We start from the raw sequence: 17145 nt of genomic DNA, 5'->3' as shown, positions 1-17145 counted from the left end.
CCACATACCTCTGAGCATGAGCAGGAGACAGCCGTGGTTAACTTGGCGTTACTCTGTGGCTCCCCGCCATGGCTTGTAGCCGGACTAGAGATAACTGACTGCTGCATCGCTGGTGGTTGAGGTTGGATGCAAAGCTGATGGATGTTTGTCACTATGACACTCTTCACACTTACTGGCAGATTTACAGTCCTTGGCCATGTGTTCTAATGAGGCGCAGCACTTGAAACATACCCCAAGTTTGCTGAGGATTTTCTTGTGCTCTTGCATGGTTTTGGACCTGAAGCCTCTACATTTGTTCAATGAGTGTGTTTTTTTTGTGAATGGGACACTCACGATTGAAAGACTTATCTCTCGACGGAATAGTGTACTGTTTATCGGCAGTTACTGCAGGTGGTGGCAGGTTAGTCTTTCTGACACTTACACTGCTTCTCAAGTCCTTGCGCCTATGTGTGACGCTTTCATACCTTGATGACGGTGTTGCTGGAGCTGCAGTGTTAGACTCCAGGAAGTCTAGGCAAGCGTCGTTCCTCATTTGGGCCTGATTGAACGGAGGAAAGGTGACATCATGTGACCTTTTGTACTTGGAAACGCATACTGCCCACTTCTCTTGCAGACTATGCAGCAGCTTTGAGATGATTGGGTTCACCCCATGGGTGGTGTCCAAGTAGCACAATCCAGGCAGACGAGGGTCTCTTTTTGCGAGTTCCAGTTCCATAATCAGATCGCTTAAGTGCAGAAGCTTGTGGGCTTCCTTAAGGTTGATCCTTGGAACGTCTCTTGAATAGGGACTTGTCTGTGGCTTCAGAGCTGCCATAGGTTCTTACGAGTCTCAGCCAGGCAGCAGCGAGACCTGCTTCAGCTTGCCTCACGTAGACAGTCCGAAGACTCTTGATACGGTTTGTGGAGTCAGGACCCAACCATTTTACCATGAGGTTGAGCTCCTTTTCTGCGGATAGGTTGAGGTCAGCAATGGTGGCCTTCAAGGTTGCTTTCCAGGCTCTGTAGTTCTCTGCACAGTCGTCAAACTGAGAGGCTGGTGCTGATTAGATCTTTGCTCACCATAAACCTGGCAAGCTCAGACATGTCCGATCCTTCACTCCTTGTTACCATGTTAGCTTGTGTTGCCTCTCGGGCGTATAAGCTGTGTGGCGTGGAAGGGTGAATTGTTACCGGTTAGAATGAGGTTGCTGCAGGGTTGAGCTGTGGTTTAACCTCTGGAGATTTTGATGACTGCGGCTTGAACTGTGGAGATGGACTGGAGTGCGTCTTGTGGTGATTGCTGCTCCTTAGGGGACACATTATGGCATTGGTCTTGGGTCTCTGCAGATGCTGTGGGTAACACTGGCACCGTAAGTTGGGCTGACTTAGACGTTTCCACATTGTTGGTTTGAACGTCGCTGGAGAAGGTGTGTGCCGCAGATATCTGTTTCTGCACGTAATCACTGGTACGGACGGCTGGGTCCTCTTCTTCCAGTGGTGGTAGGCAAATCGGGTTGAGGTTTTGATTCAATGCTTGCTCGAGTATTTTTACTTTGGCTAGCGCGATTTCTTCCTCCATTTGTGTTTGAAGAATCCTTGCTTGAGCCTCTGCTTTCTTGGCTTCTGCCTGTGTTTCAACTTTCTTGGATTCTGCCTGTGCTTCAGCTTTCTTGGCTTCTGCCTCCGCTTCTACTTTCTTGGCTTCTGCCTCTGCTTTCTTTTCTGTGTAGGAATGTCTAAGTTTGGATCGCTCTGTGTTTAAACAGGCCTCTAGGATTCTATCGCTGAGGGTTGAAGTTCTTGAGCAGGATGATTTGTATAACCGAGTAGAGTGCTTGGATGAACCTGACCTGTGAGATCTTGATTCTTGCAGATGAGCAATACGGAGCTCCGCTTTATCTATGGCGTCTTGCACAGAGGCATTCCTTTCTCTGTCTGTGGAATCTTCTTTGCTTAACTCTGATGAGGCTTCATCAATATTAGTCTTTTAGGAAGGAGACGTACCTTGAGGACAGTCTCTTGTATGGGCTGTGTCTAGCCATTTTATAGTGTCTTGTAGACTCGCTGCATCATTTTTGTGGCGTTGAATGCCTGACATGAGGGAGGTGACTTCTTCCCATAGGTATACACGGCATGGAAAATAACACAGTCCATGAAACCATATAATCATAACTTAGACGGAACAGCACACAGTGTATGGTCCCTCCCATGCGGCCTGTAATTTATTCTGCAACTTACGGACCAACACCCAAACCTACTGCCCTTCCTCGTAGGCGCTCAGTCTGCCATTACGGTCGTACCAGACCTTCTGGTTGATTTGGGCCTGGGTCATGTTCTCATGGGCCAGGTTGCTCAGTTTCTGCATTCTTTCTCTGAGTCGCAGTACATATTCGACCACCGAGACGCCCGTAGTTTTGGGGTCGCCCTCCCAACAGTCCTTAATCAAATCAAGTGGCCCCCTGACCCTCCTCCCTTAAACCAGTTCGGATTGAGAGAATCCTGTAGACGCCTGGGGAACCTCTCTGTGCGCAGACAACAGATGAGGGAGGTACCTCTCCCAGTCTCTGCCTTCAGTCTCCACCAACATTTTGAGCATTTCATTTGCTTTAATGTCCCATTAAAAGCCTTGCAGAGTCCGTTGGTTTGGGGATGATATGCGCTGGGCACAACATGCTGCACAGAGGTTTCCCGGCCTATGAAAGGACGTACAATGTCCTGCTGTCTGCACCAGAGGAAGGTGTTGTAATTGTGCACGTAGCAGGTACAGAAAGACCACGTCCTCTCCCTGCAGCACCTACCCCTCCATCAGCAGATACACCAGCACCTCCATGGCCACGCCCATTATTTGACGCTCTCCTCATTATTGGAAATGTTTTTTTCTAAACACTGCTCACAGAGGTGGCGGAAAAGTAGATATCTTTATTTTATCTTGTAGACACAGTGTTCCGGACTACTGCCCCTCATCAGTGCAAAGTGTGAGACGTGGTTTGGCTGTGAGAGAGATACGCAGCAGGTGTCTTTCAGGTGTGGAATAGCCAGCAGGGGGTGCAGTGTTAAAATTCAGTCAGCAGAGGGAGCAGTGATATGAGTCATAAGACGCAGTGATATAAGACAGCCAGAAGAGGGAGCAGTGATATAATACAGCCAGCAGAGGGAGCAGTGATATAATACAACCAGAAGAGGGAGCAGTGACGCAATACAGCCAGCAGAGGGGGCAGTGGTATAAGACAACAGCAGAGGGAGCAGTGATGCAATACAACCAGCAGAGGGAGCAGTGATGCAATACAGCCAGCAGAGGGAGCAGTGATGCAATACAGCCAGCAGAGGGAGCAGTGATGCAATACAGCCAGCAGAGGGAGCAGTGATGCAATACAGCCAGCAGAGGGAGCAGTGATGCAATACAGCCAGCAGAGGGAGCAGTGATGCAATACAGCCAGCAGAGGGAAGCACTGATGCAATACAGCCAGCAGAGGGAAGCACTGATGCAATACAGCCAGCAGAGGGAGCAGTGATGCAATACAGCCAGCAGAGGGAAGCACTGATGCAATACAGCCAGCAGAGGGAAGCACTGATGCAATACAGCCAGCAGAGGGAGCAGTGATGCAATACAGCAGTGGTCCCCAACCTTTTTTGCACCAGGGACCGGTTTCAAGCAAGACCATTCTTCCATGGCCCGGCAGGGCGGGGATGGAGGTGTGGCAGGGGTGGGGCTTTGGTCATAAGGGGGCGGGGCTATGGACGCGGTTGTAGTGTAGCAGTGCATACTTATAATTAAATAACATTTATAATGTGACTCAACTCACCATAGGTTTTGAATGAGTGCTCCATCACCCCATCACTCCCTTCTCCCCATCACTGCCATCTCTCCATCATTGCCTTCACCCTATCACTCCCTTCTCCCCATCATTGCCTTCACCCCATCACTCCCTTCTCCCCATCATTGCCTTCACCCCATCACTCCCTTCTCCCCATCACCCCCTTCTCCCCATCATTGCCTTCTCCCCATCACTCCCTTCTCCCCATCATTGCCTTCACCCCATCACTCCCTTCACCCCATCACTCCCTTCACCCCATCACTCCCTTCTCCCCATCACCCCCTTCTCCCCATCATTGCCTTCACCCCATCACTCCCTTCTCCCCATCATTGCCTTCACCACATCACTCCCTTCTCCCCATCACTCCCTTCTCCCCATCATTGCCTTCACCCCATCACTCCCTTCTCCCCATCATTGCCTTCACCCCATCACTCCCTTCTCCCCATCATTGACGTCTCTCCATCACCCCCATCATGGCCTTCTCCCATTACCCCCTCATGGCCTTCTCTCCCCATCACGGTCTCCTCATGTCCCCATCTCCGCCAGGGCCAGGCTAACCTACACACACACACACACACACACACACACACACACACACACAGACATACATACACACACCACCTGTCACCTGTCGCAGCATCGCCCGCGCTTCCTTGCTCTGACACAGCAGCGGCGCGCTCCTCTCTGTGTCAGTCAGAGACAGGAAGCGCGGGCGGCGGGCAGGAAGCTGGACGGGTCCTTGCAGCTCCGCTCCTGCTATTCCTTCTTGCAGGCAGCGGAGCTGCTTGATCGCTCCCTGCCCACCGCTACACGCAGTTTAAGAACTGCTGCGCGCCGCCCCAGCCCCCGCTACGCCACTGACCGCCCCTGGCTCCCCTTGTGTCCGCGGACCGGCAAGGGCACTGCAGCGGCCCGGTGCTGGGCCGCGGACTGGCGGTTGGGGACCCCTGCAATACAGCCAGCCGAGAGAGCAGTGATATAATACAGCTGTGATGAACAGCACGGCCGGTGCCACCAATACGCCACAATCCCACCACTGAGACGGGTTTGTCAGCGGACGGAGGGATGCGACGTACCGCCGTCACACGGCTACCACAGGCACAGTGGGGGCTTATCTTAGTTATCCCACCACTGCTACCAATATGTGACGAACAGCATGGCCGGTGCCACCAATACGCCACAATCCCACCGACACCGGTTTGTCAGCGGACGGAGGGACGCGACGCACTGCCGGCACACGGCTGTCACAGGCACAGTGGGGGCTTATCTTAGTTATCCCACCGTGGCACCATGTGACCAACACACAGCAAGCTAATCTTGCTCTAACAATTTACCGCAGGGGGGTATTTTGGATGCCCCACCAGTGCTAACAACCTCCCAAGAACTGCGGGGATTTATGTATATCCCACTTTCTCAGTTCCACTTTGGAACTTGCAGCTCTCCGATGCCCCCCTTACCCTCAGGTCAGTCAGGAAACTGCACCAAGGATAATTAGTCGCCGGACGGGCTGCTTGTTGTGCACGGGCAATTAGGCTACTGCAGTGAGGGAATTATCAATGCTGTGGCCTCAACCACTCATCCAGCAATATAAGACCCTTCTGTACTGCCAGCTAGCCTCGCCAGCCGCGCACACCACGCAGCCACCAGCCACGCTTTACTTAATCAAAGAGTTAATTAAGAGGGTCTGTGACAAACCCCAAATTAGTAGCGATTATCTAAAAGAGGCGCATAGTTCGTTTCTTAGAACATGGAGACAGAGATAATAGATTTTATCATTTATTCCCAAAATGTGGGCAGTAATTACATAGATAAAAGTTACTATAAAGTTGAGACATTAAATATGTACAATACAAATATAACAAAACAGGGATGAAAGCAGAAAGTACACTTACACGTGCTTAGTTGGTATTAGGCAACCCATGTGGCTCGGGGGGGATGGGCGGCAGCCAAACATCCCAAGACATGGGGTAGTGTTGTGAGTTCATTTTCCCCTCCGTCACTGAGGCCTGGTGAACTCCCTATTCTAGTGAAGGAAGGTAGTGAGCCTGATTATCAGGCACCTGGGACTAATGAAGACGATTGGCTGAGTGGAGTCACTGACTGGATTTAAGGCAGCCTACGTCCTTTCTGCCCTGCGGGTGATTTCTCTGTGGACTCTTGGACACCAGTCTGATTCCTGCTGTCCTAAAGCTAAGTTTTCTGTTTTGCCTTTTGCATCTAAGATTTGTTTTTTGTTTTTCTTGCTTTTTGGATTCTGCCACTCCCTGCTGGAGTGTGCAGTGTTCCGTGAGCTCTGTCTTCTGAAAGTACCTGAGTGCTGATTTAGTTTTTGAAGCTTAGTTGCTTCAGGGCCATTTTTATATCAGCTTGTTGGCCTTTGTCTCTGATAGGGTTTTGGCAGATTGCAGACAGCAGCCTTCCTATCCGTTCCTATCTGGGTAGTTTTTGGGCCCCGTCTTTGCTCAGCCTGCCTTTCTGTCTGTGTAAGTGTTTTCATCTTGCTTCACCGTCATTATCTGTGGGGGCTGCCTATTGCTTTGGGGTTTGCTCTGGGGCAGTTAGATTTCCCCTTTCCTTCTTTAGGCCTATGTATCTCTCCGGCTGTGATCGAGGGGTCTAGGTCATCGTAGGAACCCCCCACGGCTACTGCTAGTTGTGTTGATAGGTTCAGGGGTCTGCAATCTGATAGTTGCCAACTTCTCTGGTTTTCAGGACTTAGCTAGCATTTCTGTTTTTGCCTCCTACGGTGACTCAATCATAACAGGGTAGGTCTGCTCAGCATCAGAACTCCAGCTTAACTGATGCACTGTAAGGGAGGGGTGCCTTATGGCCCAGGGTCTGTGACATCACGAAAGGGGCAGTCTGCAGAAGTTTATACCCCTTTCTCCAAGTTGCCAATTAACTAAAAAACTTATGATAACCATATCTCAACGAGGGAAGCTCGTATCAACTCACTGAGGGCCTCATAGGTTGTAGTTCATCGAATATAATAGAACGACATCAGACATGCCATACTTATGACACTCCATTTGGGAGCAATCCATATCTCAGCTTCTGGAGGGGCTAGAGCCGTGAAAATTAGAGGTTATAAAAGCTGGTGTTGTTGCCCACGTAGTGATATGATTATTATATCTCAGCGGTGTATGATTTTTGCGGTACAGTCTCTTTACTATCACCCATAGTTTCATTCAGCCACAGATCTGAGAACAAAGGAAATGCTTTCCCTTAACTAATTAGCATTCCCTTCTGTGGATTGGGGCCAAATGTTACAGAGGAAGTGTCCTATTACCAGTGCAGACACACAGCTGATAAGGAGGGGGATGCTGCTGTGTGACAAGGCGATTTTCTGGAAAGAAACTGAGGATTCTAGAAAGTTCTACCTTACAGACATTTTACATTACAACAGCCACCAGAGGGAGCAGTGATATAATACAGCCAGCAGAGGGAGCAGTGATGTAATACAGCCAGCAGAGGCGACAGTGATGCAATACAGCCAGCAGAGGGAGCAGTGATATAATACAGCCAGCAGAGGGGGCAGTGATGCAATACAGGTAGCAGAGGGGGCAGTGATGCAATACAGGCAGCAGAGGCCAGCAGAGGGGGCAGTGATGTAATACAGCCAGCAGAGGGAGCAGTGATGCAATACAGCCAGCAGAGGGAGCAGTGATGCAATACAGCCAGCAGAGGGAGCAGTGATATAATACAGCCAGCAGAGGGAGCAGAGATATAATACAGCCAGCAGAGAGAGCAGTGATATAATACAGCCAGCAGAGGGAGCAGTGATATAATACAGCCAGCAGAGGGAGCAGTGATGCAATACAGCCAGCAGAGGGGGCAGTGATGCAATACAGCCAGCAGAGGGGGCAGTGATGCAATACAGCCAGCAGAGGGGGCAGTGATGCAATACAGCCAGCAGAGGGGGCAGTGATGCAATACAGGCAGCAGAGGGGGCAGTGATGCAATACAGGCAGCAGAGGGGGCAGTGATGCAATACAGCCAGCAGAGGGGGCAGTGATGCAATACAGCCAGCAGAGGGGGCAGTGATGCAATACAGCCAGCAGAGGGAGAAGTGATATAATACAGCCAGCAGAGGGGGCAGTGATGCAATACAGCCAGCAGAGGGAGCAGTGATGCAATACAACCAGCAGAGGGAGCAGTGATATAATACAGCCAGCAGAGAGAGCAGTGATATAATACAGCCAGCAGAGGGAGCAGTGATATAATACAGCCAGCAGAGGGAGCAGTGATATAATACAGCCAGCAGAGGGAGCAGTGATGCAATACAGCCAGCAGAGGGGGCAGTGACAGATTCGTTGTAGTTTTTGCTTTTCCGTCGCTGCCATCTTTGTGCTCCTTCCTCCAGGCTGTGTGACTTCCGGTGGGTGCAGTTAATGCCGTGGAGTAGTAATATGTCTGCTCTCCGGCCCGAGCTTTCCCTGCACGTGTCTGAGGTACGGGGCCGGGTTTGCGGTGTTCCCGGGGCTGCCGGCAGTGGATTCCTCCTGTCGGGTCCCCTCTGCTCTGTGATTTCCTGCCATTGATGCTTTTCTGCTGCTTTGTAATCTACTTTTTCCCTTTATTATAATCTCTGCTTGCTGTCAGTGAATAGGAACCTGTGAGTGGTCAGAGAGCCTCAGTGATAGGAAACCCTGGTGACCGTCCGCACGCGAGGCGCCGCCGACCCTGGCGACCGTCCGCACGCGAGGCGCCGCTGACCCTGGCGACCGTCCGCACGCGAGGCGCCGCTGACCCTGGTGACCGTCCGCACGCGAGGCGCCGCCGACCCTGGCGACCGTCCGCACGCGAGGCGCCGCTGACCCTGGCGACCGTCCGCACGCGAGGCGCCGCTGACCCTGGCGACCGTCCGCACGCGAGGCGCCGCTGACCCTGGCGACCGTCCGCACGCGAGGCGCCGCTGACCCTGGCGACCGTCCGCACGCGAGGCGCCGCTGACCCTGGCGACCGTCCGCACGCGAGGCGCCGCTGACCCTGGCGACCGTCCGCACGCGAGGCGCCGCTGACCCTGGCGACCGTCCGCACGCGAGGCGCCGCTGACCCTGGCGACCGTCCGCACGCGAGGCGCCGCTGACCCTGGCGACCGTCCGCACGCGAGGCGCCGCTGACCCTGGCGACCGTCCGCACGCGAGGCGCCGCTGACCCTGGCGACCGTCCGCACGCGAGGCGCCGCTGACCCTGGCGACCGTCCGCACGCGAGGCGCCGCTGACCCTGGCGACCGTCCGCACGCGAGGCGCCGCTGACCCTGGCGACCGTCCGCACGCGAGGCGCCGCTGACCCTGGCGACCGTCCGCACGCGAGGCGCCGCTGACCCTGGCGACCGTCCGCACGCGAGGCGCCGCTGACCCTGGCGACCGTCCGCACGCGAGGCGCCGCTGACCCTGGCGACCGTCCGCACGCGAGGCGCCGCGGACCCGGGCGACCGTCCGCACGCGAGGAGCCGCCGACCCTGGAGACCGTCCGCACGCGAGGCGCCGCCGACCCTGGCGACCGTCCGCACGCGAGGCGCCGCCGACCCTGGCGACCGTCCGCACGCGAGGCGCCGCCGACCCTGGCGACCGTCCGCACGCGAGGCGCCGCCGACCCTGGCGACCGTCCGCACGCGAGGCGCCGCCGACCCTGGCGACCGTCCGCACGCGAGGCGCCGCCGACCCTGGCGACCGTCCGCACGCGAGGCGCCGCCGACCCTGGCGACCGTCCGCACGCGAGGCGCCGCGGACCCTGGCGACCGTCCGCACGCGAGGCGCCGCGGACCCTGGCGACCGTCCGCACGCGAGGCGCCGCCGACCCTGGCGACCGTCCGCACGCGAGGCGCCGCCGACCCTGGCGACCGTCCGCACGCGAGGCGCCGCCGACCCTGGCGACCGTCCGCACGCGAGGCGCCGCCGACCCTGGCGACCGTCCGCACGCGAGGCGCCGCCGACCCTGGCGACCGTCCGCACGCGAGGCGCCGCCGACCCTGGCGACCGTCCGCACGCGAGGCGCCGCCGACCCTGGCGACCGTCCGCACGCGAGGCGCCGCCGACCCTGGCGACCGTCCGCACGCGAGGCGCCGCCGACCCTGGCGACCGTCCGCACGCGAGGCGCCGCCGACCCTGGCGACCGTCCGCACGCGAGGCGCCGCCGACCCTGGCGACCGTCCGCACGCGAGGCGCCGCCGACCCTGGCGACCGTCCGCACGCGAGGCGCCGCCGACCCTGGCGACCGTCCGAACGCGAGGCGCCGCGGACCCTGGCGACCGTCCGCACGCGAGGCGCCGCGGACCCTGGCGACCGTCCGCACGCGAGGCGCCGCGGACCCTGGCGACCGTCCGCACGCGAGGCGCCGCGGACCCTGGCGACCGTCCGCACGCGAGGCGCCGCTGACCCTGGCGACCGTCCGCACGCGAGGCGCCGCTGACCCTGGCGACCGTCCGCACGCGAGGCGCCGCTGACCCTGGCGACCGTCCGCACGCGAGGCGCCGCTGACCCTGGCGACCGTCCGCACGCGAGGCGCCGCTGACCCTGGCGACCGTCCGCACGCGAGGCGCCGCTGACCCTGGCGACCGTCCGCACGCGAGGCGCCGCTGACCCTGGCGACCGTCCGCACGCGAGGCGCCGCTGACCCTGGCGACCGTCCGCACGCGAGGCGCCGCTGACCCTGGCGACCGTCCGCACGCGAGGCGCCGCTGACCCTGGCGACCGTCCGCACGCGAGGCGCCGCTGACCCTGGCGACCGTCCGCACGCGAGGCGCCGCTGACCCTGGCGACCGTCCGCACGCGAGGCGCCGCTGACCCTGGCGACCGTCCGCACGCGAGGCGCCGCTGACCCTGGCGACCGTCCGCACGCGAGGCGCCGCTGACCCTGGCGACCGTCCGCACGCGAGGCGCCGCTGACCCTGGCGACCGTCCGCACGCGAGGCGCCGCTGACCCTGGCGACCGTCCGCACGCGAGGCGCCGCGGACCCGGGCGACCGTCCGCACGCGAGGAGCCGCCGACCCTGGAGACCGTCCGCACGCGAGGCGCCGCCGACCCTGGCGACCGTCCGCACGCGAGGCGCCGCCGACCCTGGCGACCGTCCGCACGCGAGGCGCCGCCGACCCTGGCGACCGTCCGCACGCGAGGCGCCGCCGACCCTGGCGACCGTCCGCACGCGAGGCGCCGCCGACCCTGGCGACCGTCCGCACGCGAGGCGCCGCCGACCCTGGCGACCGTCCGCACGCGAGGCGCCGCCGACCCTGGCGACCGTCCGCACGCGAGGCGCCGCCGACCCTGGCGACCGTCCGCACGCGAGGCGCCGCCGACCCTGGCGACCGTCCGCACGCGAGGCGCCGCCGACCCTGGCGACCGTCCGCACGCGAGGCGCCGCGGACCCTGGCGACCGTCCGCACGCGAGGCGCCGCGGACCCTGGCGACCGTCCGCACGCGAGGCGCCGCTGACCCTGGCGACCGTCCGCACGCGAGGCGCCGCTGACCCTGGCGACCGTCCGCACGCGAGGCGCCGCTGACCCTGGCGACCGTCCGCACGCGAGGCGCCGCTGACCCTGGCGACCGTCCGCACGCGAGGCGCCGCTGACCCTGGCGACCGTCCGCACGCGAGGCGCCGCTGACCCTGGCGACCGTCCGCACGCGAGGCGCCGCTGACCCTGGCGACCGTCCGCACGCGAGGCGCCGCGGACCCGGGCGACCGTCCGCACGCGAGGCGCCGCCGACCCTGGAGACCGTCCGCACGCGAGGCGCCGCCGACCCTGGCGACCGTCCGCACGCGAGGCGCCGCCGACCCTGGCGACCGTCCGCACGCGAGGCGCCGCCGACCCTGGCGACCGTCCGCACGCGAGGCGCCGCCGACCCTGGCGACCGTCCGCACGCGAGGCGCCGCCGACCCTGGCGACCGTCCGCACGCGAGGCGCCGCCGACCCTGGCGACCGTCCGCACGCGAGGCGCCGCGGACCCTGGCGACCGTCCGCACGCGAGGCGCCGCGGACCCTGGCGACCGTCCGCACGCGAGGCGCCGCGGACCCTGGCGACCGTCCGCACGCGAGGCGCCGCCGACCCTGGCGACCGTCCGCACGCGAGGCGCCGCCGACCCTGGCGACCGTCCGCACGCGAGGCGCCGCCGACCCTGGCGACCGTCCGCACGCGAGGCGCCGCCGACCCTGGCGACCGTCCGCACGCGAGGCGCCGCCGACCCTGGCGACCGTCCGCACGCGAGGCGCCGCCGACCCTGGCGACCGTCCGCACGCGAGGCGCCGCCGACCCTGGCGACCGTCCGCACGCGAGGCGCCGCCGACCCTGGCGACCGTCCGCACGCGAGGCGCCGCCGACCCTGGCGACCGTCCGCACGCGAGGCGCCGCGGACCCTGGCGACCGTCCGCACGCGAGGCGCCGCGGACCCTGGCGACCGTCCGCACGCGAGGCGCCGCGGACCCTGGCGACCGTCCGCACGCGAGGCGCCGCTGACCCTGGCGACCGTCCGCACGCGAGGCGCCGCTGACCCTGGCGACCGTCCGCACGCGAGGCGCCGCTGACCCTGGCGACCGTCCGCACGCGAGGCGCCGCTGACCCTGGCGACCGTCCGCACGCGAGGCGCCGCCGACCCTGGCGACCGTCCGCACGCGAGGCGCCGCGGACCCTGGCGACCGTCCGCACGCGAGGCGCCGCTGACCCTGGCGACCGTCCGCACGCGAGGCGCCGCTGACCCTGGCGACCGTCCGCACGCGAGGCGCCGCTGACCCTGGCGACCGTCCGCACGCGAGGCGCCGCTGACCCTGGCGACCGTCCGCACGCGAGGCGCCGCTGACCCTGGCGACCGTCCGCACGCGAGGCGCCGCTGACCCTGGCGACCGTCCGCACGCGAGGCGCCGCTGACCCTGGCGACCGTCCGCACGCGAGGCGCCGCTGACCCTGGCGACCGTCCGCACGCGAGGCGCCGCTGACCCTGGCGACCGTCCGCACGCGAGGCGCCGCCGACCCTGGCGACCGTCCGCACGCGAGGCGCCGCCGACCCGGGCGACCGTCCGCACGCGAGGCGCCGCCGACCCGGGCGACCGTCCGCACGCGAGGCGCCGCCGACCCTGGCGACCGTCCGCACGCGAGGCGCCGCCGACCCTGGCGACCGTCCGCACGCGAGGCGCCGCCGACCCGGGCGACCGTCCGCACGCGAGGAGCCGCCCACCCTGGCGACCGTCCGCACGCGAGGCGCCGCCCACCCTGGCGACCGTCCGCACGCGAGGCGCCGCCGACCCTGGCGACCGTCCGCACGCGAGGAGCCGCCGACCCTGGCGACCGTCCGCACGCGAGGCGCCGCTGACCCTGGTGACTGTCCGCACGCGAGGCGCCGCTGACCCTGGTCGTGTGATCGGTGTCCCCGGACACATAGATGGCCGCCGCGGTTGTTCTGTGTCTCCTTCACCCCCATTACACAGAATCCAGAGGCGAGAAGCCCCCAAATAGCATTTATAAAGGGGCGTCTCATCTGTGACCTATCGCCATGGATCCGACATCTGTCACCCCCACAAGTCCTGTGAATGAGGGTCCGGACCACCGATGGAGCAACATTGTGGAAAATGTGTTTTGTGTTTACATTACAGCTCCAGTGCAGAAGTGTGTGTATCCATGGTTACAGGCTACCCAGCAGCCCCCACATGACTGTGTTACCATGGATACGCACAGTTCTACCTTGGAGCTGTATACACAAAATGAAGATTCTTGTATATAAAGTATCGGTTCTTTATCCCCTTCAGTGGGGTCCGGAGACCCCTCACTGGTCACTCAGCAGAAGTGGGGAGCAGAGAGGGGATTAAAGGGGTAAAACAATCTGCAAAAGTTTTTGCCCTTTGACTATTGTTAATGTTGCAGTAGGGTGGGCTTCATTTTACCGCCGAGGGTCCCCCCAACAATGTATTTCCACAGTGCTGATAGGCTGCCATTGCCCTCCGTCCTCCCCGGCTGCCAAGTGGCCGGATACGTGGCAGCACCGCAGGGTCCGGGGCCAAACAATAAAGGGAAAAGCAAACTCTTACAAGATAAACCCCGACGTGTGAATCCTTCCTCCTCGTTTTGTAAATACATAAAAAAATGAAGATACCTTTTCTTTTGCGTCTGGTTCTTAGAGTAAAGAGCAGAATCCGGGTTGAGCTCTGTTCACACGCAGGACGCAGCGCCATTTCTGTGTCGTGTTATCTGTGTCTTCTGTCTGCAGGTTCCGGGTGCCGATTGTCCGCAGTGAAGCTGTTTGCCAGACGCCATGTCTATGGATGTCACGTTTCTGGGGACGGGGTCCGCGTATCCTTCTCCCTGCAGAGGGGCCTCGGCCGTCGTCTTCCGGACAGAAGGGGAGTGCTGGCTGTTTGATTGTGGGGAGGGCACCCAGACTCAGTTCATGAAGAGCGCCCTGAAGGCCGGTAAGAAGCTGTAATGTGCCCCCCACCCGAGCCCCCAGAACAATGGATGAATAGCCGGGCAGACAGTCCGTGCAGGAGCCTCGGAAAGCTGTGTGACCTCATGTATAGGAGCTGTTATGTCAGTGGTCCCAACACTAGATACACGGGTGAGGGCTTATCATTTCCTAGGACCCCAGCATGGGGTGGCGCAGAGGTCCTTTAGTGGCTGACACCCCCCATGGACGTGCACGTGTTGTCAGTGAGGAGAGAGAAATTTCGAGGGGTCGTCCTCGTTGTGCAGATTTCTCTCTGAGATGTAATTATTTATTGAGCTGCTATTTTAATTCCATGTATAATCCCTAATGGCGAAATATAAGAGTGATCCCCCCGGCTGGTGCCGCCTGTCGCCCATTACATGTTATCGTGTGCAGACACTTCAGCTGTCATCAGCTCTGCGGTGCCCGGCAGCTGCGGATCCAGTGACCGCGCCTCGCCGGAGGATTATTCTGGATTACTGCGGGTCTCACGTTCCTTCCTGAGTGATATATTTATTCCTCAGTGCAGAGCGCCGTCACCATTACATTCACCAGTGAAGTCATCAGTCGTGTGATGTTAGCACTTGGTGTGAAGGGGGAACTTGCTTTCTTAGGAAGCTTTTGATTAGTGGGGGTCCAGGTGCTGAGACCCTCTCCAGGCGCCGTAACAGAAACACTCAGCCGAGAGACGCTCTGCTGTAGGTGGATGTAATAGAAAGTGTGTGAGGAGCCGTGAAGCCTCGGGGGAGAGCGGCGCAGGGGCCGGACGCACATTTTTAGCAGATCATACGCAGTTCTGCTCCTTTCCTTTTTCCTTTTGCTTGTGATACTCGGCCTGGAGTGTGCTGGATGATGGAGACCAGTCTCTGCGCTCGCAGGGATGAGGCGGTGAGGCCACGGGCAGTCACAGGGGTAACCAAATCAGTGTTCTTCCCGTTCGGTCATTTGGCTGACCTAGGGAGAACCAGTGAATCCCGTCACTGGCCGAGTTAATTTTCATTGTAATTATTGCGGGGGGTCTTGGTACAAAGACCCTCATCGATTAGTTTTGCTCACAGGTCTCTGACATGTCGAAAGTTTTCTGAAAGTGCTGTTCTACTTTAAAGGTCCAACACATAATATTAATAACTGCAGTTATTAACTCTTCAATAATATAATAATAATATAATAATAATAAAAAATAATAATAATAATAATAAGCAGTTAATCCTGAATGCTATCTCTGTGTTTTCAACTCTGCAAGCTTATATCTGGTAACCAGCTTTTCCAATCTCTGCTCTGAATCCACTCCTGTGTCTCCATTCAATGTCAGCAAGCAGTTAATCCTGAATGCTATATATGTGTTTTCAACTCTGCAAGCTTATATCTGGTATATAGTTTTTTCAACTTACTCTGCTTGTCCCCTTATGTTGTGAGGTCAAGAAACTTTTCAAAGTGCTTTATGATCCATGTAGTGCTGGACATGTGTTTATTTGACCACAACATTTTATTGGGTCCTGGTGTCTCAATTTAGTGTGATTGATTAACGAGCAGAGAGAGCCACAAAAAAAAACAACAAAAACTTAGCCTTAACCTCCTATATATTCAGACCTAGCTAGGGGGAGCATTTATGCAGGGGTGGCATTTATGCACACTTTATCGAAGTACATGTATCAAAGTACTTCTGGCAGTTATAACATGGCAGTTAGACAGGGCAGGAGACAGGTAAGACATTTATATACATCTACTCTGTACATTTGGAGTACAACAAATATATACCATATGCATTTGTGTAATTTTTATCCTGGCCGCTGCATTCACACACATCCACCGCCCTGGCATTAACTCTCCACACTCCATCCATATTGGCCCCTCGCTTCTTTCCTCTCCTATGTATAGCACTCATGCTCTTTTCACATTGTTAAATTGCACAGATCAAGCCAGTCCCACCATTCAACACCAGAGTCGCTCTCACAAATCACTTAACCATCTGCTCACTCTTTCTATCCTCCTTCCCCTAGTTGCAGGAGACATTGCTCCCAACCCTGGTCCCCCATGTTATAGAAAGTCAAACCCCCCCACTGCTACACTCAGAAACCCCTCTAATCTTATTAATATTCCCTGCATGCCATCTGTCTCTCTTAATTGTGCACTTTGGAATTCTCGCTCAGTGTGTAACAAACTCTCCTTCATTCATGAATTCTTCCTTTCTAATTCTCTTAACCTTCTGGCTCTTACTGAAACCTGGATCCAGCAGTCAGATACTACCGCTGCTGCTGCTCTTTCATACGGGGGGCTACACTTCTCTCATACCCCAAGATCAGACAATAGAGCTGGTGGAGGCGTTGGTCTGCTCCTATCACCAAAATGTACCTTTCAGGTTATCCCTCAAGTACCCTCACTTGTCTTCCCTTCTTTTGAGGTCCATGCCGTCAGACTCTACACCCCCTTCTCCATGCGAGTGGCGGTGGTGTATCGTCCTCCCGGCCCCTCCCATCAGTTCCTGGATCATTTTGCCACTTGGCTTCCACATTTTCTCTCCTGTGACATCCCTACCCTCATCATGGGAGATTTCAACATCCCCATTGCTCTTCCCCTCTCCCCATCTGCTACTCACCTTTTATCTCTAACCTCCTCATTTGGCCTTTCGCAGCTTACTAATTCTCCAACGCATGAAGACGGAAACTCCCTCGACTTGGTCTTCTCTCGGCTTTGTGCAGTGGATGATTTTGCAAACTCCCCTCTCCCGCTCTCTGACCACAATCTTCTATCATTCTCTATCAAGAACTGCCAGGCTGCTCAGGTCACCCCCACTGTCCAGACTTATAGAAACATACAGGCCATTAACACCCAGAAACTTCTGAAGAACTTGCAGTCTTCATTGGCCCCTATCTCCTCCCTCTCATGTCCTGATTCTGCATTGAAGCATTACAATGAAACACTTCAAACTGCCCTGGATG

The 17145-nt window shown here is 58.4% G+C and overlaps 1 protein-coding gene across 3 annotated transcripts in view; it reads left to right on the top strand.

The window, feature by feature from the left end:
• Positions 1–8012: 8012 nt before the first annotated feature.
• Positions 8013–17145, top strand: part of ELAC1 (elaC ribonuclease Z 1) — a 30651-nt gene continuing 21518 nt past the window's right edge. The window contains exons 1-2 of one of the 3 annotated variants that reach the window (XR_012220040.1): positions 8017–8245; positions 13991–14192. Coding sequence is in view for 1 of the 3 variants with exons in the window: in XM_073543878.1 (XP_073399979.1) it covers positions 14036–14192 (157 nt within the window). In the remaining 2 variants the exon portion in view is untranslated. Of the gene's footprint in view, positions 8246–13990; positions 14193–17145 lie in introns of all 3 variants that reach the window. The other 2 variants (XM_073543878.1, XM_073543879.1) reach the window with 2 other exon arrangements.

This window comes from Dendrobates tinctorius, unplaced genomic scaffold (genome assembly GCF_039654945.1).
Source record: "Dendrobates tinctorius isolate UK_male_01 unplaced genomic scaffold, ASM3965494v1 ptg000135l, whole genome shotgun sequence".
In the NCBI taxonomy this organism is placed as follows: Eukaryota; Metazoa; Chordata; class Amphibia; order Anura; family Dendrobatidae; genus Dendrobates; species Dendrobates tinctorius.
The sequence above is the reverse complement of the archived record's forward strand: the minus strand, read 5'-3'. Positions and strand labels throughout refer to the sequence as shown.